Source organism: Tachysurus fulvidraco, chromosome 12, assembly GCF_022655615.1.
Source record: "Tachysurus fulvidraco isolate hzauxx_2018 chromosome 12, HZAU_PFXX_2.0, whole genome shotgun sequence".
Classification (NCBI taxonomy): domain Eukaryota; kingdom Metazoa; phylum Chordata; class Actinopteri; order Siluriformes; family Bagridae; genus Tachysurus; species Tachysurus fulvidraco.
In genome coordinates, this window is record NC_062529.1 from 10,328,678 (window position 1) to 10,353,758 (window position 25,081).

Sequence of the window (25,081 nt, forward strand, 5' to 3'; positions counted from 1 at the left end):
GATCTTTGACGCCTTGAAAATCACGGTCTACGATGCCTCTGATTGGTCGCGAAATTATTATTCCAGGGGGTGTACGGTATTTAGGTCAGACGTCTTAATCTGGATGTGGCAGATTATAAAGCTTCATCTCCAGTGAAGTAAACAGTCAACTGTTTGCTCTTTCAAGAGTTTATGTATAATCTTCCACTTTCAGAAGCCATGTAATATATATCTTATAAGAAATGCATCTTAAGAAAACTCCAAATGCTTTTTGGAAATGCACGTGATCAGTGAAGGATCAAACACCAACAAGCCATTGAATCACTCCATCAGTGAAACATATATCCACTCGTTATTGCAACGACTGCAGTGCAAAGCATTGTTTTCAAAATGTTCATGCATGTTTAAAATACATCAGAACCTTTTTCAGGGCAATATCCGATTTAAAGCGACGTCCTCATATTACAGACTAGGAAGTGACGATAGAAAGTTTTTTCCGCGCCTGAAAGCAGCCTTCATAAAGCAGAGTGTACCACAGAAGTGCTACGTGAAATGTTGAGGTACTGTAATAACCCTATTTCCTGTGTGTTCATTTTAAATGCATTCTTGAAATAGAGACGAGCTGAAAGTGGTGCAAAATGTCGGGAGATGATATTGAGCTTTTAATGCACTAGGTGTTTCCTTGTTGAAATGACAGAAGTGCATGACCAAGCTACTGTAAATGCTTCCTGCAGACTAAAACTTACATTGGGAACCAAAGTATGCTGTCTAAAAAAATGATTATTGTTTTTTAATGTTCAGAATCAATACATTTTATTTTTGGGGAATCCCGTCTGGGGTTGTTCTACTAAAGGGGGAGCTCGTGCTATCTGTAACTATCTTACAGTCACTTTCTTATACCATCCTGATTGTTCAGTTTTATGCATGCACAATATTTTATTTGTAGTGATTTTGTAATTTGCAGTATTTTAACTAGTAAGTAGTGGCATATGTTTAGAAAGTGGTTGAGATTTGACTGAAGGATTCTAGCATTTGTATAACACATGAAAAACTTTTACACAATATAAAATATCTCATTACCCTAGCATATAAATAAGAATTTTCCAAGGTTTGATAGCTTACCCACACTTAATATGCTTAAGAAGTGTAGCACGGTATAAAGAAGCACTGCAATGGATGTTTGTTGGCTTTGCACTTTATTTTAAGCCACAGCATGCACACACTCTTGACACATGGCTATTGGGGCCCAGTGTCTTCTTTCTCTTGGCAAGCATGCTTGGTCATGTCTGTAGCTGTTGTTCTGAGCTGCTCTATAGCCTACACATATAGCACTAATATGTTAGTAAGCAGTGCTCAGATTTTTAAATCCTCTTTATTTGTTGTTTTCAGTTCAAATGAGACAATTGTATAAAATATGGTAAATACATTTTAATATCTGCTTAAGTTACTGTTTTACTGATACTTGGGTTTTCATGGGCTTTGAAGTATTAGAATGATGTAGTTTATAACTCCCATAGCATATCCGTATTCGAGTTCTGTAACATCTTTGGTGTAGAATAATGTATTTGAAAAAAAAAACGTGCCATTGCAAAAAGTAATCAGTTAAGGGCATATTAGCTGTAGCCTACAATGTAGTTCACAGCAGGTGGGATCTCAAATGTTTTGCAGCCATTTGGTGGAAGAAAAGATTCCACAGAACCCTACAGATTTACTGTATGGAGACAAAATGTATTAGCATTCAAACCAGTCACGCTGGTAATATATGTATGCAAAGTTTTGTATCATATAAGCATATGCACATTTTCTTCATTTAAAGTTGTGTTCAAATTGTATTCCTTTTTGTTGATGTTCCTGTGCTTTTTTTTTAGGTTAGGTGAAAAAAATGAAACATTACCAGTCTTGTATAAACCTATTCATTTGAAGTGATCAATCAAACCAGTGGTTCTAAAAAAAAAAAAAAAGCCATTTTAGAGAACTATTGGTTTACAGGAAGTTCTGGCTGTAAAAACAATAAGCTTTCATTTGCTTTGCAGGAAAATCTGTTGATTACGGCCACCTCCTTTCACTGTTTACTCTTTTACTCCTTCTCACAAGCCTGGGGCGATCATATACAGTCATGGATTTCTAGTTGGCTGGAGAGATATTTGGAGAGTTTGTTCCTCACTCACGCTTCCACACCGCATTTTCCCCTCTGACGGAATTTCCCGCACGACCCCGGCGCGTTTGCTGCGCTCTCAGCGCCCCACATGGAAGTCACGGCCTAATATGGTAGCGGAAGTAGGCGAGGCCACTGGACTGGAGGATCACAAGACTGTAGCTGAAACAGAAATGTGTTGTTCGATAGTGCTTATGGACTGCGCCTTAAAAAGCCTGAAGACGTTTATGCAGATAAACGCTAACAACGTGCACTTTTCCAATCTCGGGTAACTCTTTGTTGTGCATAGAAGCTATTCGATTTATCTACAGAATCCTCTTTATCTTTGTGAAAGTCTACCTCTTGAGTAATACCGGAGTGAGGTCAGCATTGCATGACTCAACCTTGGATGTGCATGCAGTCATTTCAGGGATATTGCTTTGCCTGCTTGGCGCATGGACACACAGGAGTTTTTCTTTCAGAGATCCCTGAAGAAAGCGGTAAGATTAGTTTTAAATAACAATCTCAGCATGTGCAGACTAAATCATGGGTCTGTTTAGCAAAATGGTGGCCACTTTACACAACCCCTTGCGCGCTGAGTAGATTTGTAAACAACTTGGTCTCCGTCTGCTTGAGTTCTCGGTCGGAACTAACTTGTTAAATTGTAACGTTAACAATTGCGACGTGTCTTTGCAAAAGAAGGTGGAAAGGCGAATACAGGCTAGATGTGTCATTGTGTAACGTTACTGTAGAGCTTTGTCATCTCGAAAGCTACAGTTTCAGTTTAGTTACATTCACAGAGTTGACAAGTCTGTAACTGAAGGAAGGTCTGTCTGCTCAGCAGGCTGCGACTCTGCTCTGCTTTCCTCTACTACGGCCACTTTTAATCATCCTGTGCCGGCCCTTTACATGGCGTATTGTTGTCGCACTTTGTTGCAGTGTGCCATGGAGTTAGTGAGTGTATAATCCCGTTTGTGCAACAAAAGACTTCTCGTAAATCGCTGCTGGTCTCCGGAGAGGAGGCTCCTGCATGGGCACAGGATCATGTAGCAGTGCGCAACGAGCTTCCAGTGCAGCAGTGCAAATAATCTGACTGATTTAACTTCACAATTAAACCACATTAAGTGATGGCACTTGACATTACAAGCTTCTTTGTCGTTATACCTATTCTGGAATTGCATGCCTCCTGCGCTCTCAGACAAAAATTGTACTAAACTGTACATTTCCTTGTCTTCTGTGTTTGGTACCTTTTCTTTCTTTTGTACTTTTACAATGTATTTACAAATAGGAGTGCGACTGCTCTGTACTTAAAAACAAAAAAGACACAATTACCTTTTAAAATGAGAAAAATACTATACTTTAGGCCCACCTTTCCCTTTAGCTGGCGTGGTTAGCTTCACAAGAGGTACACCTTTTTCTATTCAGAATGGCTATTGTGTGTAATAAACGTTTCTATATCCATGTACCTAAATCATTTACTGTAAAATACACATACCGAAGATAGAAAATTTGTATCTGGTCTCGATTGGCTTGTTTGGAATCTAAAAAAAAACCCCTCAAAAACCTCTTAAAACTGTTTACATTTACCATCTTTAAACAGCTAGTTCCAAACCAAGTAGCAAAATACTGTATGGAGCATTAGCTTGCATTAGCTTGTGTCTCTTTAAAATCACCTTATTTACTTTATATTTATTGGCAGAACGCTGAAGTATGTGGCTCTGACCTCTAGCCTAGGTGTTATCATCCAAACGCCAAGGGAAACTATATGAACAGCTGCCTTGTAGAAACCAGACCAACCTTTACTGCTATCATAATATGGTGGTTCCTCACTTGTACAACTCGAAATGTGAAGAACACTTGCCTTAAAACAATCTACACACGACTCTGCATGCCTTGTTCAGTGTCTTGTAGGAACATGTTACAAATCCTTAATTACTACAGTCGGTATCATCACTGTTGGTTTCCTTGCATTCATAGATTATGGTCATTTTAAGGGTTGCGCGGTTGCAATAAATGCATAAACAGTTAAAAAGGAGTGTTGTAGAGGTATATTTTCTGTTATGGCATCATCAGAGTGAAAATGCAAATCACCATGTGTGATCTAAGAGTATACTGGGTTTTCCCCCCTCTTCCCTTCTCTGCTCACTTATTAATAATAATAATAATAATGATAATAATGATGATAATAATATTATTTGTATCATTATCATCATTATTATCATTATTACCATTTATTATTATTATTATTATTATCATTATTATCATTATTATTATTTATTAACAACCTGGTGAGTCTTGCAGGGGTTCATTCCCGTGTTAACATATCACATTCATATATTAAATATTAGTGCTGAAAATGAGGAACTGCTGGCAGTAGTCTGTGTTACTTTAAGTCATCAGATTTTTGGACCACACGGCCCTCATGGTAAATAAATGAAATATAGTGTCACGGGTTCTTAGTTTTAACTCCTGCATGATTTACAGTGGATACATGTATCATCCTAAATCAGTTCCTTGTAATAGACATATATATAAAGCTGTTTTGTGAGTGTTGGGCAGAGAGGCAAACTGAGAGCTGATAAACCCACAGAATAGTTTCCATGGAGAAGTGTTTTACTGCTGACAAACGTTAAACCAGAAAAGTGTAAGTAGTTTTGCTAATCTGAAAGCTCTAATATGGAAAGACCCCTTTTTCATTCTCACTCTCTCTCTTCATTTCAGCAGTGCTTCATTGGCATGAATGTTAAACCACATTGCTGCCAAAGCAATGTTATCTAAATAATATACATATTAAGTATATACGTTGAATATTTAAATCTACATATTATTTCTCTCCCTTTGAAATAAGAAGATATTTGAAATAATAATTTATAATTGCCGTAGAGGCCCCCCCCCCAAAAAAAAGAGTATAGTTGAATGCGTCCTCACATTTTATGCTGTGACTTACAATGTGGTATCATTTGTGGTTTGCTGATATGAGTGTGAACAACCCTAAAATAGTTTTTTCACTTTTTCTTTCCTTTGTGTTTTTCTGTATGCACTGGAGTAAAAAGTATCCAAAGTAAAGTCAAATCAGTAAACAGTAATCAGTAAAACAAGTAAAATCAAGTATCCAAACTTGATTGCAGTCTGCAGTTTTTATGCCTTCATTCTTATCATGCTAAAGACTTAAATTTCTACACATTCTACTATTTTGTCTGTATTTGTGGGAAAAAAACATGAATCTGAGTGAAATCACTTGAGACTGAAGGTTTTGGTTCCTGTCTCTTCAGGTTGTCATCCGTGAAAACATAATGGCTGTCAAGTTCCAGGAGTTTCAGAATGCCTTGATTCACCGGGAGTAGAAGAAAAAGAAGAAGAAGAAGAAGAGGAAAAGAAGTACAAAAGAAAACCATAGACATGTTTGAGGGTCTGTCTGTTGAAACTGTGATTTCTGCTAATAGGATGTTTTGCATTTTAAAGCTGACTTCCATTCCAACTATGCTTAGCAGATTTGGATGACCACAGACTGTTTAAAAACCTCTAACTACATTTGTGAAAGAGAGGTAGATAGCAGATTAATTACACTGGAGAGAGCTTGGTGTGGTTTGGAGATTTGAACTCTTCTTTACCCTGTCAGAAGCTCACTCCAACCCTCACTTACCATCTTTATTCATGATAGTCATGAGTTTGCCAGCTCAACAGAAAGCCAACACAAAGAGGACAGGCAAACGCATCACTTTCTTTAACGACCAGGGCGTTGCAATGAAAGAACCTTCTCAGCGCTCAGAGAACTCCTACTATGGCATGGGGGCCCCTCCCTCAGAGTCAGGGCACAATGAGGCTGCGGGTGTGGAAAGCTCCACTGCTGATGCACCACATATGTTTCTCAATTCTGTCATTTTCAGCCCAGAGAAGGGCAGCCAGAACCGAGGCCATTACCAACAGACTATGCCAATGAAGTGGTCACACCAGGAGCTACCACAGCAACCTCAGCAGAGACCTGCAGCCTGGTCTCAAGGTGTCACAACGACAACTTGGGCTCAGAGCTATGCTCCATACATGGGAGCACAGACTGGTTTAGTAAAGCAGGTACCTGAAGGTATTGCAATTCCACAGCAGCAGCCAGCCCCCATTAGAATGTCGGAAAAGCAACAACAGGCACCTACCACAGGTGGAGAAGCCTTTAGAGATGCTTCTAAAGGTCTGGACTGGGAACAGCAGACGCAAGCCTTTCAGCAGGGTCACAAACCTGCTTTTTTCAATCCCCAGCAGAATGTGCCATCCACCACAGGGAGCACATCAGTGCTTCAGCCCTTTCAGTTAGCTTTTGGGCAGCCCAGGCAAAACTTGGCAGCAGGTTATTATCCAGTATTCCGTGGCAACAGAACCTTGCAAAATTTTGTAAACAGCCCCCAAACAAATCCCCAAAATCGAATTCATCAGCAAATTCAGCAGCAGCAAATTCAGCAGCAGCAAATCCAGAGAATGATACTCCATAAACAGCAAATTCAACAGCAAGTACAACAACAACAACAACAACATCAAAAACTGCTGCAACATCAACAACAGACGCAACAACTTGCGCAATCACAACAGACACAGCCACAGCAGCAAGCACAACATTTAAATCAGATCCAGCAGCAGTCAGTACAAATGCCACATCAGATACAAATACAACAAGCACAGCCACTTCAACAGCAACTGCAGCAACATGTGCAAAAATCTCAGCAAGTGCAACAGCCTCAATCACTAAATCAGCAAAAATCCGAACAACTTCAAAAGCTGCCACAGAATCAGCAGGTAGTGGAGTATTCTACTGCTGGCACACAACCGCAGTCACTTTCCCAACCTGATCAATCAACGGGGCAATCCCAAGACACACCTGAATCAACGCAGCCGCAGGATAACGCTCCTCAGTACCATCCTGTTCTTCCTCAGGCACCCACGGAGACACAACAACCTGGACCACGGCGGTCTCGGCGCCTCTCCAAAGAGGGTGGAGGACAGGCAACGGAGAATCCCACCCTTATGCCTGCTGAGCAACAGATTCAGGGCTCTCATAACGGAGACACTGAAGCAAGCGAGGTTGGAGCCAAGCAAGCCATCCGAGCTGCTCCTACTGGGGTCATCCAGAGCACGCGGCGAAAGAGGAGGGTTTCCCAAGAGGCCAATCTGGAAACGTTGGCACAGAAGGCATCTGAGATGGAGTCCTTACCTTCACACACTGTCAAGGTAAGATCAGCAAGATGCTGTAAAATAGAAGCATGATTATTGTGCCCCACTGATTGTAAAAGTATAAATATAACATAACTGCGATCACTCATGTGTGAAAGACGTGCTTGATAGCATGTGCACAGAGAACATTTTTCACATTTGTGTACTGGTTCTGCAGGTTTCACCACTGTAGTGTAGCAGAAAGCTTTCAGCAGAACGTGAATGGAACAGGTGCCACTGTTTTAGCTCGCATGTTCATTCAATCCGCTGCCTATGCTGATGCAAACACATTGTGACGTATTCTGCCGTTAGGCAATTCTCTCTTATGAGCTAAATGTATATGGTATATGTATAAAACCGTAGACTTGCTTAGACGTAATTAAGGGTCATAGAATAATTTTTCATAACAATAACTTTTCGTTTGCTTTGAAGGAGCAGCTAAAGGATGTATTAGTTTTCTATTAGGTATTAGACAGCACAGTGCTGAAGATTGGGCCTGTGTCGTCGACTTTAGAGTTCCTCCCTTTAAACTCGGGGTGGAGTTGGAAGTTGGCAGGAGTGTTCGATCCTCCCTGGCTGAAATGCCCTAAATTGGCCCAGGTTTCTGAATAAAATGTGTGGGTGCAAAAGCAAAAATGTAATTTTACTTATGACATAAATACAGAGTAGTAAAATTGGTAAAGTGTATATCATCCAGTTTTTGAGTGGCTACAGAGTATTTTCATGTCATGCATCACACATCCATCATCTGTATCTTATTATGTATTTATTAATAGATTCAAACCAAAAGAACGAACAACCACTGTAAGCATTTCAATGTGTTGGTTGCACATGCATCCATGACTCCCGATTGACTCATCATAGCTGTTAACATATTGATAGATTTATTTTAGATGAGTAATTTATAATGAAAAAAACGAACTGGTTAGAATATGCTCGAATATGCCTATTGAATCTGTCTAGACATGTTTGAGTCTTTTTTCGGTTCTATTGTTTCTAACGTAAAGACTCGGTTTACATTGCTAGGGCATATTAACTGGGAAGTTTGTGTTACATAAGCCTCTTTTTAAGAAGGTCAGCAGCTTCAGTAACAATAGATTGGGTGTGTGGGTGCATGTGCTACTGACCTCAGGCACTGCATGAGTAGCCCTAAAAAATAACCCATGCTAACCAGTGCAGCAAACGAGAGGAAAATATTATACCTGCCCACACTTGTATGCTCTTCACAAGTAGGCAAATATTTCTCAAGAAGTTTTGGAATAGATTGTTGCTGTTGTGTATGTGAACCAGGGCGAGGAGAAGGTTAAGTACTGGAAATTCCTGCTGTCACAAACCTTAAATGTCCACTGCAGCAGAAAAATATGTCTATCAATTAAATCCGACTGTGATTTGTTGTTTGCCGTGCCCTTTTTTTTTTATTCAGATCGATTATACGATTTATCATTTTATAGGTTTGTATGTGGTTTAAATTCTGGAGTTTTTTTTATTCAGTTCTGTGAAATTATTTTTTTTAACTTGCTTTGGTTTGGTCCCTCAGAGAATCAGGAAATGTCTAGAGAATACAGGAAACAGAGCCTTTGCAGGAAGGTTTGTTCTGTTCCTCAGAGTGAAATTGTATTTAAAATAAAGAGGATTTGAAAATTTGTGGTAATCGAGAACTGCATTTTTGTTTCTATTATGTGGACACGCAGTTTAGCGAGAAGAAAGGAACTTTGGCATTGTGTGTACCGATATAACCACAATAAAGCTGAGATTTATTACACTGAGATCTTTTAGTTGCAGGACTTTGTTTAAACATGCTATTGATACAAGTCAGTTTAACATATTTGTACATGCTTGTTGCTTTCTTTAGTTACTACCTACAGAGAGAATTTGGAAGATCTTTTTTGTTGTTGGATTAAAAAGAAACACTGGATATCAAAATATCAGCCAATATACTGTACAGTTAGCCTGAAGCTTCAGGATTAACTCCCTGATCTTACTTTATGTACCAAAGGCACAACAAGAAAGCTCATGTAATAACCTATTTGAGAAATGAAGGTGCCTGAAAAGCACTATAATGCCTGCTCTGATGCCTCTAATCACTCACAATACTAATTTTATTTTCAACAAATATCTTCTTTTTAAAAAAATCCCTCTTTGTTTGATCAAAATAAGGTCCCATTAGAATAAATTCTAATCATGTATTACATTTTTTTTAAATCTTTAGCCAGTCTGTGTTTATGTGTAAAGGTTTTTCGTGATACGTGTTTCATGTGTCTAGGAGTCTCACAGGTCCTGGAGCCCACCAGCATCAGGTCCGGGTCGAGGGGTTGGAGAGCTGGAAGGTTTGAGTGCCAAACGTGTGAGAGATGAGAGCCTGGTCCCTCTGGTCATCCCAGTGTCAGTTCCTGTATGGCAAGCAGACCCCACCTCTGTGGACCAGGAGCAATCCTCTCTGTCTGCCAGCTGGCCCCAACGGTCCAGCGAGTCAAACCGGACGGACCACAAGCCCTCCGTCATTGTCACGCGCCGGCGCTCGCTACGCAACTCTCTGTCTGAGAGCTCGAACCAGGTGAGTTTGTCTCTGAACAGCACCAGCGATCCTCTGGTCAGGATCTTTTTGATTTTTGATCCACTGTATCCACCATCAGCTAAAACCTGGATTAAAACCTCCATCATAATCCCTAATGTTTGTTTTTCATCCTTTTGAAATCTAATCCAGACATGTTCTCCTTTTCTCCATCACGTTTCTACTTTCCCTTGCCACCACAAAGACTGAATAAGCAAATACAAAATAAGAGAATAAAACAAAAAATGTTTCTGTGCTGTTAGTCACTGCATGTCTGCCTCTCCTCACACTCCAGAACGGCGGAGCTGAACTCGGTGGCGACGTAGATGGCAAATCGTCCAAGGCGAAACGGCGTCCTCGGCCGGAGCCGCTCTTCATCCCTCCGCCCAAAGTGAGCACGCTGATCGCTCCACCCGTTTACTCCAGTATTACATCTTACCAGAGCCACCTTCGCTCACCAGTAAGGCTGGCTGATAACCCGCTCACGCTGCCCCCTTACACCCCTCCGCCCATCCTCAGCCCTGTGAGAGAGGGCTCGGGCCTTTACTTCTCCACCATCCTCTCTGCCGCTGTAGCAGGAACACAGGGCCTACCGCCGCCCGCTACGCCCAAATCAGCCACTCGTAGCCTGCTTCGCTCTAGTGAGTGTCCCTCACATGCATCTACTGTGTTGTGTTTTACTATTTCTGAACTTGTTGAGCAAACACTGGAGTATATCTAAAAAGTGGATTCTGCTTGCATTCAGGAATAATAGTTGGTGCATTGCAATGCAGATTATGTTGTAATTAACCCTGGCTGTAATTGTGTCAGTGATGGAGTCGTTTGTTTTTGTTGTTCTGCGTATAGACAGCACTGAGATTACGCCTCCTGTGTTGTCTGCTATGAATGAGGCTACTCCTGTCAGCGTCGAGCCGTAAGTACTGACGATGTCTCACACTCTCTCTCTCGCGCACACACACACACACACACACACACACACACACACACACACACACACATACTGTTAAATCCTTGACCCATTTCCACATCCAAGTAGAAGTGCAGTAGGCATTATCATTTAAAGGAACAGCATTTTGTCTCTCACTTCCACCTCTCTCACACGTCACTTTTGTAAAAATGTTCAGCCTTTAACCATAACTGTTCAGTCTGTCTGTGCCTGGATGTGTGTGTTTTGTAACGGTTGGCAGAAAAACTGTTATTCTTACTCCATTCAGCTTGATTGTAAACTGTTTCAGTGTCACTCATCTTGGCTGTGGTAGTGTTTCTGTGTTTCTCTCTCTCCCCCTCTCTCTCTCTCTCTCTCTCTCTCTCTCTCTCTCTCTCTCTGTGTTGTTGGTTTTCAGCAGAGAGAATAGTGGAGACTCTGACTGGTACCAACTCATTTTCCTGTGTCTTAATGTTTAGCCCTGCGTGACCACACACACACACACACACACACACACACAAACAAACATGATCCAAGAGGCATATCCTGGAGGAAATTTGTATCTGCAAATCTTCAGACAAGAAAAGGTGTTGTGTGAAAAGGTTTATGTAGCTGTCTAAAAGCATAATGTCTCATACACAACTCTGTACACTTTAAACCAGTTCAGTCTGCTGTCTCCTGGTCACATACGAGTGAGATTTCACTTGACTCCCAATTTGTATTTGTTCTCCCAAATCATAATCGTAATTTATCTCGTGTTGAGAAACTGGTTTCTACTATTCCAAAAACACGAAATTAAGATAAGTTGCCTGGCTCTGTAACTACTACACTAACATGCCATCTTTATTCAATTCAATTCAATTTATTTGTATAGCACTTTTAACAATTTCCCATTGTCTTAAAGCAGCTTTATAGAAGTATGGAAACAGATGCAAGAAAAAAAAGAAATAAATATATAATAATAATAATAATAAGAAGAAGAAGAAGAAGAAGAAGAAGAAGAAGAAGAAGAAATAAGAATACAAATAAAAAAGTGAATATAAACAATTAAAGTTTAAAAATAATTTAAAAAAGATTAACTTAAAATTTTAAATACTATATATCTATCCCTATCCCTAATGAGCAAGCCGGAGATGATATGAGGAAGAAACCTTGAGAGGAACCAGGCACAGAAGGGAACCCGTCCTCATTTGGTTGACACTCTACAGTAAATAGTGTAAATGTAAATGATCCTTTCTACAACAGTATATAAAATTGCAACCGAGAGCTCCCGAGGAACTGATTGGTCATCGTAAACTCTGAGTTCAGCACAGACCTGATTGCTGATCTTTATGTTGTCCATGGTCTCCTAACCTGTCATAATCTACCACAGATATATTGATCATTGCTGAGTTTCTGTGATCCTATAATTTTGGATGGGATTGGTCTAAATTTTGGAGAAACACAGATGAAAACACTAATTTCTAAAACCCAAGAAGCATTTAATACTTTTGAGTTTTGGATAGAATTGAACATTAACATGTTCTTTAGTCATTTAGTCATTAACATATGTTTGAGTCACAGTTAGCAAACCACATAGACCAATTTGACTCCTACTGCATTTTTTTTGTACGAGATTGAGCGGTCACCAAACCTAGCACTTGTGTTTTTTTTCTCATGGTATTCTCAGTCTGCAACCTTCTGTATGTCACCAAGGATAAGAGCATTTGCCAAATGCTGTAACTGTAGATGTAATTCACACTCATTTACCCAGTTGCCTTAAAACATTGCGTAATTTTCCAGACATTATTTTCAATTTTGAGCTCTTTGTTTGTTTAGATTAGATTAATCTCAGATCCAGTGTTGTTGAATATTCCCTCCTCTATGACAGTTCTGTTCCTGATGTGGAGTTGAATGTAGTTTTAGAGGTGTGCCCTTAAGCCACATATAAACCCTCTTATCTGCCTGATCTCTGCATTTAGACAGAAATATAAATCAACCTTTAGTGACTTGGAGCAGAAGGCTATGAAGAGCATGGAGTGCTAATGTTCAGTAAATTATCCGAGGCCAAAGTCTACTCACTCTTGCGGGTCTATAGCATAGAAACGCAGCTCTTCCAGCCTGATAATTTCCCAACATTAAGCAACAGGGTGGTAAAGCAGCCTGTGTTAAATTGACACCTACATGACGCACACCTCTGAGGTTATCCTAAAAATAGCAAGCTGATGTTGCATTTGTAATTTGAATGAATTAAAAAAAAAAAGAAAAAAGAATAATAATTCACTAGATATCTGAGCATCTTTTTCAACATGTTAATCAAATGAGAAAATGAGGTACAAGGAAGGAAAGAAAGATTTACATGTAGGATTTGTTGCTAGAGACTGTGATTAAAAAAAATCATTTTGATCATGTTAGGATTTCCGACATGACATCTCTGCATAGATTAGTCAAGAATTTTAGTTGTTTCTACTAAGCGTTTCATTTTGAACCCTAGATCATGATCGGTAAGGCAGAAAGGCTTGGTGGTGAAAAGATTTGCAAAGAATACAGATTATATATATATATATGGTATATTGCAAATAGACTTCATTGTTTAGTTTTCTAACAAAATGCACGGTTTATTTTTAATAGATTTCCTCTTTGTTATTTGCAATACGGTGTACCTTATAATGATTATTGTTAATTGCATTGTTACTACTACTATTAATAGCATTAATTATAGCATACAATTTTCTGTTTCTCTCTCTCTCTATCTCTCAGACGGATCAACATTGGGCAGAGATACCAGGCGGAGGTGCCTGAGCTGAAGGAACGCTCTGCTGCACAGCTCGACCCACACAAGGCAGAGCTGGTGTGGGCGCCGCTGCCTGAGCTGGAGTCCAAAGGCCAGCAGCAGGAGAGAGGTAGCTCTATTCACACATAACACTCTGCTTTTCTACTCGAGTGCGTTTTAGACTGAAAGTTGTAACGAGAAGCTTTTTCCTTGTTTTGTGGTTGTATAACTACATCTCTCCAGTGTCAAAACTATTACACAAGTATTGTTGACACTAAACAGACAGCAGAGGAACGCATAACTTTGTGTGTACGTGTAAGAAATGAAAATGTTTATCAGCAATTTATTTAACAGTAGCTAAAAGAACAGACACGATGTTGTTTGTTACCAAACCTGGTGAAAAATAACCAGCTCTCTCTCGTCACCGGGAGTCACAAGGTTTCAGTATGCGAGTGTCGATTTGCATTTACACATCTAGCTGACAAATGGGAAAAAAACAACAAGATGGTTTACTACATAAGGTGATTGTGCTCAGCTACGACATGCCTTAGCACAGATTCTCAGCCAAGCTTTATGCCCTGTGGAGGGGAAACTTTCAGTTTCTTTTTCTTTTTTCTTTTTTATACTTTGTCACAAAGCAACTTTACACAAATATCTAAATTCAACATATAAATTCTACATTTGAAATGTATTCCTAATGAACAAGCCAGAGGTGACTGCAATGATGAATAATTTCCCTTCTATAACTGTGTGCTATATGGTCCAAACGTGAAAATTCTAATTTTAATAAGTCTATCTTTTCGAAGCAATCACTGAGCATCGTACTTATAAGTTTCTCAAAAGCTCCTTGTTACACAACTCTACTTGACTATATACAATTGTAGAAAGGAAGTTATTTAATCTGGTGACACTCAGATGAAGATGAGTCCTTTTTAGCCTGGTTCCTCTCAAGGTTCCTCCTCATATTGCCTTAAGGACTTTTTTCTTCCCACTGTTGCCTCTGACTTGCTCCTTATGGATAAATATAATTTGAAACTATAATTTTTATTCTGAATTTTTATACTTTTGTAAAACTGCATTGAGACATTTTCTGATTCTTAAAATGTAACTAAAACATCACAACAGTAATATTTCCTAATAAGAATAAAGGTGATCAGTCTGATTAACTTTTAATTTCCAGTGAAGCCAAACAACAACAGTGAAATGTCCACAAGAGCATAACAAAGACACTGGGTTACTTTATCAGTCCTGCGCTCTTCTCGTGGTACACACGTCTCATGGTCTTTACCACGACTGCACTGTAGATCAGTCCTACTACACTATGCTATATATCTCTATGTAGTGTGGACTGAGAGTCCAGCACTGACGATCAGTCAGACAAAATGCACTCTCATCACGTTTAACCCCATTTCTATACCTACAATATGGACAGATTTGTCTCCCATAGTTCTGATTAAGATCTTGGAAGTCTTGTTGAGTGACCGAAGGTTTTGTCACCTGCCTATGACAAAAATCTTTCTTTCCCAGTCCAAAAATGTTTAATTGTCTCAAGGTGTACTGGACCTTATATCTGTGCTCAGGATGATGCTCCCATGATTGCAGATTTTTCCTTTAATTTGTCACTTGTCTGTAGATTGATAGATGTGTGTTGTTTTTTTCATGTGGATTTATGTTTCTGCAGTGAGTGACCTCATGCACCTGGCCTGCTCCAGTGCACTGTGTGGAGGAGGGACCAATCAGGAGCTGGCCATGCATTGTCTCCACGAGTGCAAGGGTGATATCATGGTGAGTGTGAGATGATGTAAGACTACACCAGCATGATCCCAATTACATGCACCACCTCTGTCCTCTAAACCCATTTTTCTTACTATAGTATTTTATAAAATATCCACAGGGATACAAACGGAGCGATCATGAGTTCATGTGATCCCCAGCTGCATTCCGCTGCGTTTGGCCGTGGCCCGTTACATCACGTGTTCAAGGGGCTGAATAATCACTGTTTCAATGCCTGCATATTCACATAAGCACAAATGAAGGGAATTAGATATGTGTTTGTGTGTGCTTTATGTTCACACAGCTGAACCAGCAACAGCAGCACAGAGGCCAGCCTGATAGTGCTGATCTGTCAGCTTTGCTGCCATAGCAACCTGCTGTCAATACCAGATACGCGTGCTAGAACACGTGCTATCGTGTTTAAGCTACGAGCTGTTTTGATCTGAATGCATGTTCTGTTGCACGGGTTTGACACCTTCTTTTCCTCACATAGTGCGAAGTACAGCATGTGTATATGAGATATACTAGTGTGCCATGGGATATTCCAGCATACTGCACAGTAACATTGACTTGTTTACAGGTGTTTAGTGCTGCATGCACCAAACAATGAGAGACGAAAAAAAGAAGTGACCAAAGTGTCAAGTTTCACTGTGGTTGGAAATTCAAGTTACTGGATGCAATAAGGAAGGACATTGTTTTTGAAAATTTCGTTAGAATGGGTGCCATAGTGTTGCTGGGTCAGAGCTCCAGGGTTACAGACTGTTTGGATTGTCGCATCCCAAAAAAACGTGCTGGTAGATGGATTGCTTCTAGGTTTGAATGAGTGCTGGAATATGTTACTGGCAGCCCATCCCCACAGGGTGTAGTCCTGCCTCGGCCCATAAAAGGCTCAGGATCCACAGTAAACAAAACTAAAAGTGCTTAATGAATAAAAGAATGAGTGAATTTAAGGAAATATTACAATAAAATGTTCCTCTGATCACCTTTCTGTTTATTCACCCAGAGATGCACTCTTGCACTGTTTCCTTGCAGTAATTTACTGTCATCGGGCTGTGATGTGTACGTGTTGGTAATGTTGCAGCTCTGCCATCCAATCAAAGTGCTTTATTTTACTTTTGCACTACTTCTGGTTCATGTAATTACTTGGATTTCGTCCTGACCACAACTCCACCAGATAGATCGGTGTTGCTCATCACCCATCATTGGTGGTGTACATGCTGCTCCTGTGCAACTCACTTTTACATTTGTTCCCATTCTCTGCAACTTGGCTCAGATGATATGTTCATGTGCACTTCTGCAGAAGTACAAATCAGCCCTCTGTGTTTACTGTTACTTATTATTTATACTCATGAGGCTTGTGCTGGGGATCTGCTGTTTAAGAAGGAATTGGAATCTGTGCTCAAGGAAACAGACATGGAGAGCGATTTGTCCTTTTCTGTGTGCCATGCATGTTTTGCAACTCATAGATTACAGTGAAGATGGAGAGAGAGAGAGAGAGAGAGAGAGAGAGGGGTAGAGAGGAATATTAGCCACTGGCGGGTGCTGCTTGGTTAAACGCCTACAGTGAAACACTCTTGCCTACGTTGCCAAGGAGATAGAGAGTGTCTGGCTCTATGTTTCTCTTTCTCCTTTCTTTGTCTTTCATTTTCATTCTCTCTCTCTCTCTCTCTCTCTCCCCCTCGTACTCTTTTGTTCTCATGTCTTATATAATTAAATCCTTCACAGCTACCCATAACTTTGTCATGTTATTGTCTTCCACAGCACTGGCCATTGATTTAATGCTTTATTATGAAATCTTTTTTTTTTTAGGGAGCCCTTGCCCTTCTTCTGTTGAAAAACCCCATCTTTCCCAAATCTCACCCTCTGGCAGATTACCACTACTCCGGTAAGTACCCAACTCCTCATTTTGTTTCTGCCTTTATGTTTCCGTCTAGCCCGCCTTTAGACTTCTAAACTTGACCCAGTAGGGACTTGCTGGAATTTCATGCAGTTTTCTCTGTGTCTCAGCTATAAACCGTACCAGCTGAGTACTGGGGGAGGGCAGGGGTGGCTGGGATTACTGGAGGAAGGAGTGGGGGTGGGTTAGGGTTGCCTGTTGGAGATGTACAGAGTGGGTGAGGGGAGAGAGAGGAGGGAGAAAAAGAGTGTGGGCAGCGTGTTGGCGGGGCCGTGTGTGCTTAATCCATAGACGAGGACAGGAGCACTATTGTTCATGTGCCAATATGTGTCCTGGCTGTGTGCCTTGTGTGTATCTGCGTGAATGTGTGTGTTTATGCACACAAGCTCCTTTGCATCAGACTTTGCAGTAATTGCCTGACTCATGTCCTGGTTCTCCCATCTCTTAATCAGGCTCAGACAACTGGACACCTGAGGAGAGACGCTTCTTCAACAAGGGCATCTCTACCTACAAGAAGGACTTCTTCATGGTGCAGAAAATGGTATCAGATCACATTTCCGTATCTCAGAGTGAAGCCTTTTATTACAAAAGAAAAGAAAAGGCATGTTTCTTTCACATAGGCAGCCAGCAAGTGAAAAGGCTCAGACACTGAGCTGTAATGTAACCCTTCTTTTACAGAACATTTCTTATTATTATGATATTATTATCTATTAATGAACAGCGCTTAAGCCACCAGAACACAGTATTCACATTCCTCCTGAATAAAAAAGCAGCTTGTTGTTACCCTTGTAGATTATAATGCAATAAAACAATGCTGTTTTACATACTGGCATGGCCTCGTGCTTCTCTGTGGCATTCTTGAACGTGATGAGCTCATTAATAACCAGCAGTAACTTTTGTACAGTAGTTAGGGGTGGAGTCAGGACCTTATCAGATATAAATATATATTTTTTGCCATTTTGCATTTAACAAGAAATTGAGATCTGATTAAAAATAATGAATAAGCACTAAGTTTATTTATAGCTTTTTGAGCTTTTATGTGCCTGTACACTTTCTTTCACTATTCAACTTCCTTTCACTTTCTCTCTAACCTTCCTTCTTTAACGCTTAACACCTAGGCCCATGTTCACACAACCTCAAACTGCTCAGCATAAATAAAGAAACATGGTAAAGGTTTGGATTTAATGCCTTATTTGTCTGAACACTTGAGCTCGCTTAGAAAGGTGAGAAATTGGACCATGATGATGTCACGACATTTGAATTATATTACATTTACACAATTATACAATTACACAATTATGTGTTGGATTAGATTGGTTTATTATATGCATTAAATATTGATTTTACTTGATTTAGATAATACTGTATTATCTAAATATATTTTTACTGGTGCACACTGCTGGTGTAGACAGTGCAAAAGCAGGTCATCGTGTCCCCCCCCCCCCCCCCCTCTCACCTGGCTCAATCTTTTGCTCTGATGCATTGTTATTTGTGCAATACTGGTCTGATTTGCTTGGTCCTCTGTTCACCCACCACATTGTTGTGTTCTGGTTTATTTTGAAGATAAACTCCAAGACAGTGGCTCAGTGTGTAGAGTTCTACTACACCTATAAGAAGCAGGTGAAGATCGGCAGGAATGGCACACTCCTCTACGGCGAAGCAGAACTTCCTGAAACACGGCCTACGGAGGAGGAAGTGGACTATAAAGTAAGCCTGTTTTTCTATACATGTGTGTTAAAGCTCATGTTGACTGCTACAGTGTGGTTTGGTTTGTAAACTTCTCTGTCCTGAACAGGGTTCACAGAGATTCGATATGCGAAAGGAAGAGGAAGAGGACAGGAAGTGGGAGGTATCAGGCGACAGGAAGCGAGAAAGCAGCCCTGACAGGGTGACACAATGTCTACAGGCCAGTGAAAGTGTGAGTATCAAGTTGTCCAAGCCTTGGAATAAGTACTTAGTTGGAAGTGTATCTATTATTTAAGAGTATGTATTCAAATACATCTGTAACTCTTATGTATATTATACATGAAAACAAACAAACAAACAATATGTAGCTCACTGAAATTCAGAAGATGCAACATCTGTCTGGTGCCCTCTTGTGGCTAACAGCTGTAGCAACAGCATGATGCAGTCGTAGTTGTATTAAGAGACCAGTATACTGTGGATTTATTGCTGAAATACTAAGCAGTGATTTTAAAAAAAAAACCTGTTCGATTACTGACTGTAATCCTCTTATGCTTCAGAATCGTGCATTACTGGTTTTAAGGAATCAGGCGGATGGAAGACGGGAGCATCCAGCAGTTGCGGTAAGCCACGCCCCCACAGTTCCACCGAAACCCCGGCCTGAGAGCACGGTGCGGAAAAGCGGCGTCGGAACAAAAGGCTCTGTAGGACAAGAGGGAGAATTTCCCTGCAAGAAATGTGGAAGGTGAGAGCAGCATATATGCAAGTGTTAATTAGCCCCAACTTTATGTGAAGAATCTAAATAATGCATGAGATCCAGATGTTTTAACTTTAGTCAGGTCACAGATAACCCTGTCAATACTATGAATTATTGTTGTCTAATTTGTGTCATGACTTTAAGGTGAGAAATAAACATTAACATGATCTACAAAGTAGAGGTGTGTAATATAGCCATGACCTTTTCAGATCATTTCTAAGTTGATGTACATTTTCTGTCGATGATGTAAGGCAAAGGTACATAAAAATGTTTTTACAGTGGTCATGATGAGCAACTAGCTTGATTGAGTGGCAATTACCTAATACCTTGGCATTATAGACTGTTGAAATATTAATGCCTCTAAATACCAAACATCTGTTTGTCTTCTTCTATTGCACTGTCCACTTTTCTGCTGTTATACAATCAACCAATCACATGGCAGCATCACAATGCAAAAAAACCCCAAAACATACAGGTGAAGGACAAGAGCTTCAGTTAATGTTCACATCAAGCATCAGAAAGAAAGTGTCATCTCTGTGACTTTAAATATTGCGTTGCGTACCAGATTGGCTGGTTTGAGTTTTTCAGAAACTGCTGATTTTCTGTCTACAGTCTTTAGAGTTCTGTGAACAGTCTTTAGAGTTTACACAGAAATGTGCAAAAACATAGTGAGAGACAGCTCTGAAGGTGTAAAAGCACACTGTTGATGAGGGAGGGTTGGGGGGGATTTAGCCCGATTGGTTTAGATCGTTCATATAAACACTCTTCATCACAGTGGTGAGCAGAAAAGCATCTCAGCACAGAACGTTGAACCACTTGATGTGGATGAGCTCTCAACAGCAGAAGACCAGCTCAGGTTCATCAAGAACAGGGATCTGGGGTTATCGTTGGCACGGACCCATCAAAACTGATATTTATTTATTTTTTTTAGGAAAAATGTTCAGTCTGTTTTTCCAAGTCTTTACTGCAAGCAAAAACGTTTCTCAATATCTCATTATCTCATTATATATCGCTCCACATCAATGCTTTTCTAGCCAGCTCTTCATCTCAGTTTGTCACGTGTGTATCTGAGAGATTTCTGTTTCACGCTCTGATGCCTAATTTATGCTTAACAGATCCACACTGGTACGAGCAGGCATCAAAAACTTCGTGCTCACGGTAGTTGTGGCAGCTGTTAGTCACTGTGTCGTGCACGAACATTTTTTAATGACCTGTGATCACACTGCCGGCGTATATCGTTGCACATCTGCCATGTATCACTGTAAATAACTTTAAACTGTTAGAATGTGTTGTTTTTATTGTGCAAGCCTGTTTTTTTCTAAAGTGCAGAAGTTTTGCAATGTTTTAAGGCAAACATGACACTTCCCTTTGTAGTTTTGCTGAAGTGCAGAATCAAACCATGAGGTTCATCCTCATGACTTACAACCCTCTGATATGGGTTTTTGACATCTCTGAAGCAACAGTTCAAGAGCTTTATTATCTGTTTTGTCGTACCTTTTGTTGCCTGTATCAGTTTAATAGTGTCTAATAGGGAAAGTCTGTGAGTCATTTGCATCAGAGTATGTAAGAGTTGAGGGACATCTGATCTCATCTGATCCCAGTAAGTGGTCTCTTGTCAGTAAAGGCAATGCCTGACTGTTATCAACTGTCTCTTAGCAACTGCAAGTTAGGACTAGTGTTAAATGCCATGCCTTCTGCTGTCTGCCTGTCTGCCTAGTGACTGAGCCACTGAGGGCAGGTTGTGTGTATGTGTACGTGTGCACGTGGATGACTTGGAATATGAAAACATCTCGTACGCTCACTCTGTCCTCCAGCCCACTCACCATTGGCCGCTGCTGCTCATTTGAATTTTGCCAGTGCATCTGCTCTCGCTTTTGTCAAATAGACGAATCTCGCTCGTACTTTCCGCTTATCACAGTCTGTGCTCGCATTATGTGAACGCTTCTTAGTCAGGGGTTTACGTGAAGCATCAAATCATGCAATCCATTGATCGTCCAACCTCTTTCACATGAGGCAGTAACATGAGAAAAGCCTCTTCATGGGTTTAGGAGTTTATCTGAATAACAATACATTTGATTTAAATATAGTAATTAATAAAAGGTTTGTAATACAGTATCACACAGGAAGTTATTGTGGTGTGATCCATTACCACCCAGTGCTACCTAAGTGCCAACAAATCAAATTTTAATCATCTAATAATCAGTAACATGTCGTTCCTGTATAAAGGTGAGTAGTTACATTGACGTTTAAACAAGTTATTTCCTGTTATTACTATAAGCAGTCATTCTCTCACCAACCTCCTCTTGAAGTTTATGAAAAAAGTGGCTTGTCACGTCACTGAGAAACCACAAAACTAAAAACCCTTTGTCCTGAAGACTTTCCTGTCAGAAAACATAAAGAAAAACAGTTACATCTGACAGGATTGCACAGACTCTTCAAACATGTGAAATAAACGTCTCCTCTGGAAAAAAAAAACTGCACACACGCTGCAGTAAAATAAACTTTTTTTTCTCTCTTCTTTTTCTTTGTTGAGAAGGAACTGAAAGAGCCGTGCTGCTATTTTATAGCTGATGCTTCTAAAGATGATACATTGCAGTTTATGATATGAGATTACTGTAGGTCTGTTGGTTAAGAGAACCTGTTGGTTTACCTATGTATGACATCATTTAGTCATCTCTGTTTGCTGGCTGTCCTAAATGATTCCTGTGTCGGTGTATCTGCAGAATATTCTATAAGGTGAAAAGCCGGAGCGCTCACATGAAGAGCCATGCTGAGCAGGAGAAGAAGGCAGCGGCTCTCAGGCAGCGGGAGGCAGAGGAGCGCGCGGCAGCGGCTGCAGCAGCATTAATGGCTGCTCAACAGAACGGATCACGAGCGGAACAAGCAGCGACGCGGCGAGCCAGCAGTGAGGACTCCTCAGAAGAGGAAGACTCTACAGATGATGAAGACTGGCACTAGCAAATACTTTTCCTCCATGGTAGAGCTTGGACACTTCTCCAGCATGAACTGATACACTGGTCTGTGTGGGGAAGAATAACTGGGAGATGGGACACAGCTTCAGGGACTAACTTACTCCCTTAATGTGTGTGTGCATGTGTATGTGAAAGAGTGTGAGAAACTTTCAGGGTTTCTCAGTCAGACATAGGGCTATAGGGAGTATAAGCCAAGGGTGTGTGTGTGCATATGTGTCTGCGTGTGTCTGTGTGCCAGAGAGTTTGTGTCAAAGAGAGGCATTCAACAAGCGTTTCTCATTTAGTTGTGTGTGTGTGTGTGGTTAGGGGCAGTACCAAACACTGTTCTGTCCACTTTCAGACCCCTTACACACACTGGGTACAGCCCAGGAGTCCCACCTGCTTCTCCTGCCCACTTTCGTTACAGACTTGCTTCAGCCCTTTATTACCCGCTGTGACTCGGGCCTCCATGCAATCAGTGCTCTGGACTTACAAACCGGCAAAGACGGAGGACGGACTAACGTCCTCTTGATTTTTCTAAATGAAATCTGTTTGTGACTCTTTTACGGTTGTCTGCCAAAAGCTTACACAGCTGTATTTTGTGCACCTGTTTTTTGATTGTTTTTTTGTACTGCCGTAACTTTTGGCTTTGTTGTTTTTGTTCTGTTTACTTCTTGTCACCTCGCTGATGCCTTGGATGTTTGACACTTTTAATCGTGACATGACAATCAATTTTACAAAGGTTCTTTTTTATATATCCAACAAAGTATCATTGTTTTTGATATATTCCTTATTAATATTATTATTGTTATCCTTATTAGTGTTGCCATTGTACTGTTTTATTGTTTATGGGAAAGGTAACCTTTTTTGTTTTGAAATCTTTTTATCATTCAGCTGTTAGTTTATTTAAGACTTTTGCTACCTGTATTTGCAGTTTGTAAAGCTTCTCTAAGGTGTCGGGCAGAAAAAGGCAGAACCCCAAGGGTGAAAGTGCAATAGAACAATTTGAAATATTGATGCAAATGTGCTGCCACTCGTCCCTCCCTCCCTCCCTCCTCCTCCTCCTCCTCTCTCTTTCTCCTCCTCCATCTCCTTCAGTCCTTGTCCATCTCCATCATAATCTGAACTTGAACTGAATCCTAATGCAGCCTCGATTGAACAAGATTATTTGAAGATATTTATTTACTGTCATTTTTCTGGGGGGAAGAACAAATGTGCTTGAGTGGCAAAAGAATGATGCGTAACATGTTTCTAGCACTGTGCTGTGTCACAGACTCTGCTGGACAAGCACTTGGTGATATTACCATGGCAACAGAGGCTGCTAAACCCCCCCATCCTCTAAGAACAGCCACACTGTGGATCTCTCGGCTGAGAGCAACGGCTCCAATTACCGCTCATCACACTTCAGTCTGCTATGCACTCTGTGTGTATGTGTGTGTGTGTGTGTGTGGGTGGATGTTGAATGTGTTTTTGCACACATATGTGTATGTGTGCATGTATGTGTGGATGTGGATGGGTGTTAACACCAATAATAAAAACTGTTTCAAACTCAAAGCCAAGTGAGAAGGAGACACTTCCAGATCTGTTTAGATTTTTTTTTTTAATTCTTGTGAAGAGATTGACCTGCTCTTTCATATGGACGTTGTGGTAAGAAGATCTAGCCAAGGTTTTTTGGGGGTTTTTTTCCACATTTTTTTTGTCATTTAAAAAATTATATCTATATAATTAATATAACAGGTAAATAAATGCAAGATTTGCTGCCATGGAGCGACTGTTTTTAATTCAGCTAGCTTTTATTCAGCCAAGGGAAATGCTTGTATAGGTAATAAATATATATACAGTATGTGTATATATATATATATATATATATGTACACATACACACACGTGTGTGTGTGTGTATATATATATATGTATTATGTTTGTGTGCTTGTGTATGAGAATGAAACTGTATACTTTCGATGCTATTTTCATAGGGGCTCATACACTAATGTTGACCTACATAGATGTGCTTTTTACTACAGTATAACTTATTTGTGTTAATAGATGATCAATTATTGTTTTGAAATAATAAATATGTTCAAAAAATAGAATCTTTTGTAAAGGCATCTTTTTTGATCAGAATTTTTGCAAAGTAAACAATTTGTACTGCCATAAATCCAAAATCAAACAAGCACAATATGCCTTTGATTTGAGCTCACGTGAACTTCGGTTTGTTTAGATTGAACACTACAGCCAGTAATATGGTGTCAGGGTCAGGTACGGTTCAAGGCACAAAGGTTTTACACAGTATTTATGGGAGTGCAACTATATATATATACTGTAGCACAATTCAGAAAGTTATTCTGAAATCATTATAGCATAATGTTATTGAACAAACTTCCTAATATCAAAACCTGCCACAAAAATCCCTCGTGATGTAATCAGGCCTCAGCTTGTGGATTGTGCAGTAGAGATCTATGTATATATACGAATGTTTGTGTA

At 40.2% G+C, this 25,081-nt stretch overlaps 1 protein-coding gene across 3 annotated transcripts; it reads left to right on the plus strand.

The window, feature by feature from the left end:
- The first annotated feature begins 103 nt into the window (after positions 1-103).
- On the plus strand, positions 104-24,690 carry mideasb (mitotic deacetylase associated SANT domain protein b). Of its 3 annotated transcripts, none has more exons than XM_047821850.1 (14): positions 104-539; positions 2,013-2,613; positions 5,386-7,327; positions 9,573-9,863; positions 10,156-10,501; positions 10,707-10,773; positions 13,525-13,667; positions 15,219-15,322; positions 17,120-17,195; positions 17,660-17,748; positions 18,771-18,914; positions 19,003-19,125; positions 19,451-19,635; positions 22,371-24,690. In XM_047821850.1, exons 3-14 carry the CDS (start codon positions 5,768-5,770, stop codon positions 22,603-22,605), a joined length of 3,363 nt encoding a protein of 1,120 aa, XP_047677806.1. In that variant the 5' UTR covers positions 104-539; positions 2,013-2,613; positions 5,386-5,767; the 3' UTR covers positions 22,606-24,690. The 3 variants fall into 3 exon arrangements, with proteins under 3 accessions (XP_047677806.1, XP_047677808.1, XP_027028599.1); XM_047821852.1 differs by having other exon boundaries at positions 2,013-2,402; XM_027172798.2 differs by lacking the exon at positions 2,013-2,613.
- Positions 24,691-25,081: the final 391 nt, after the last annotated feature.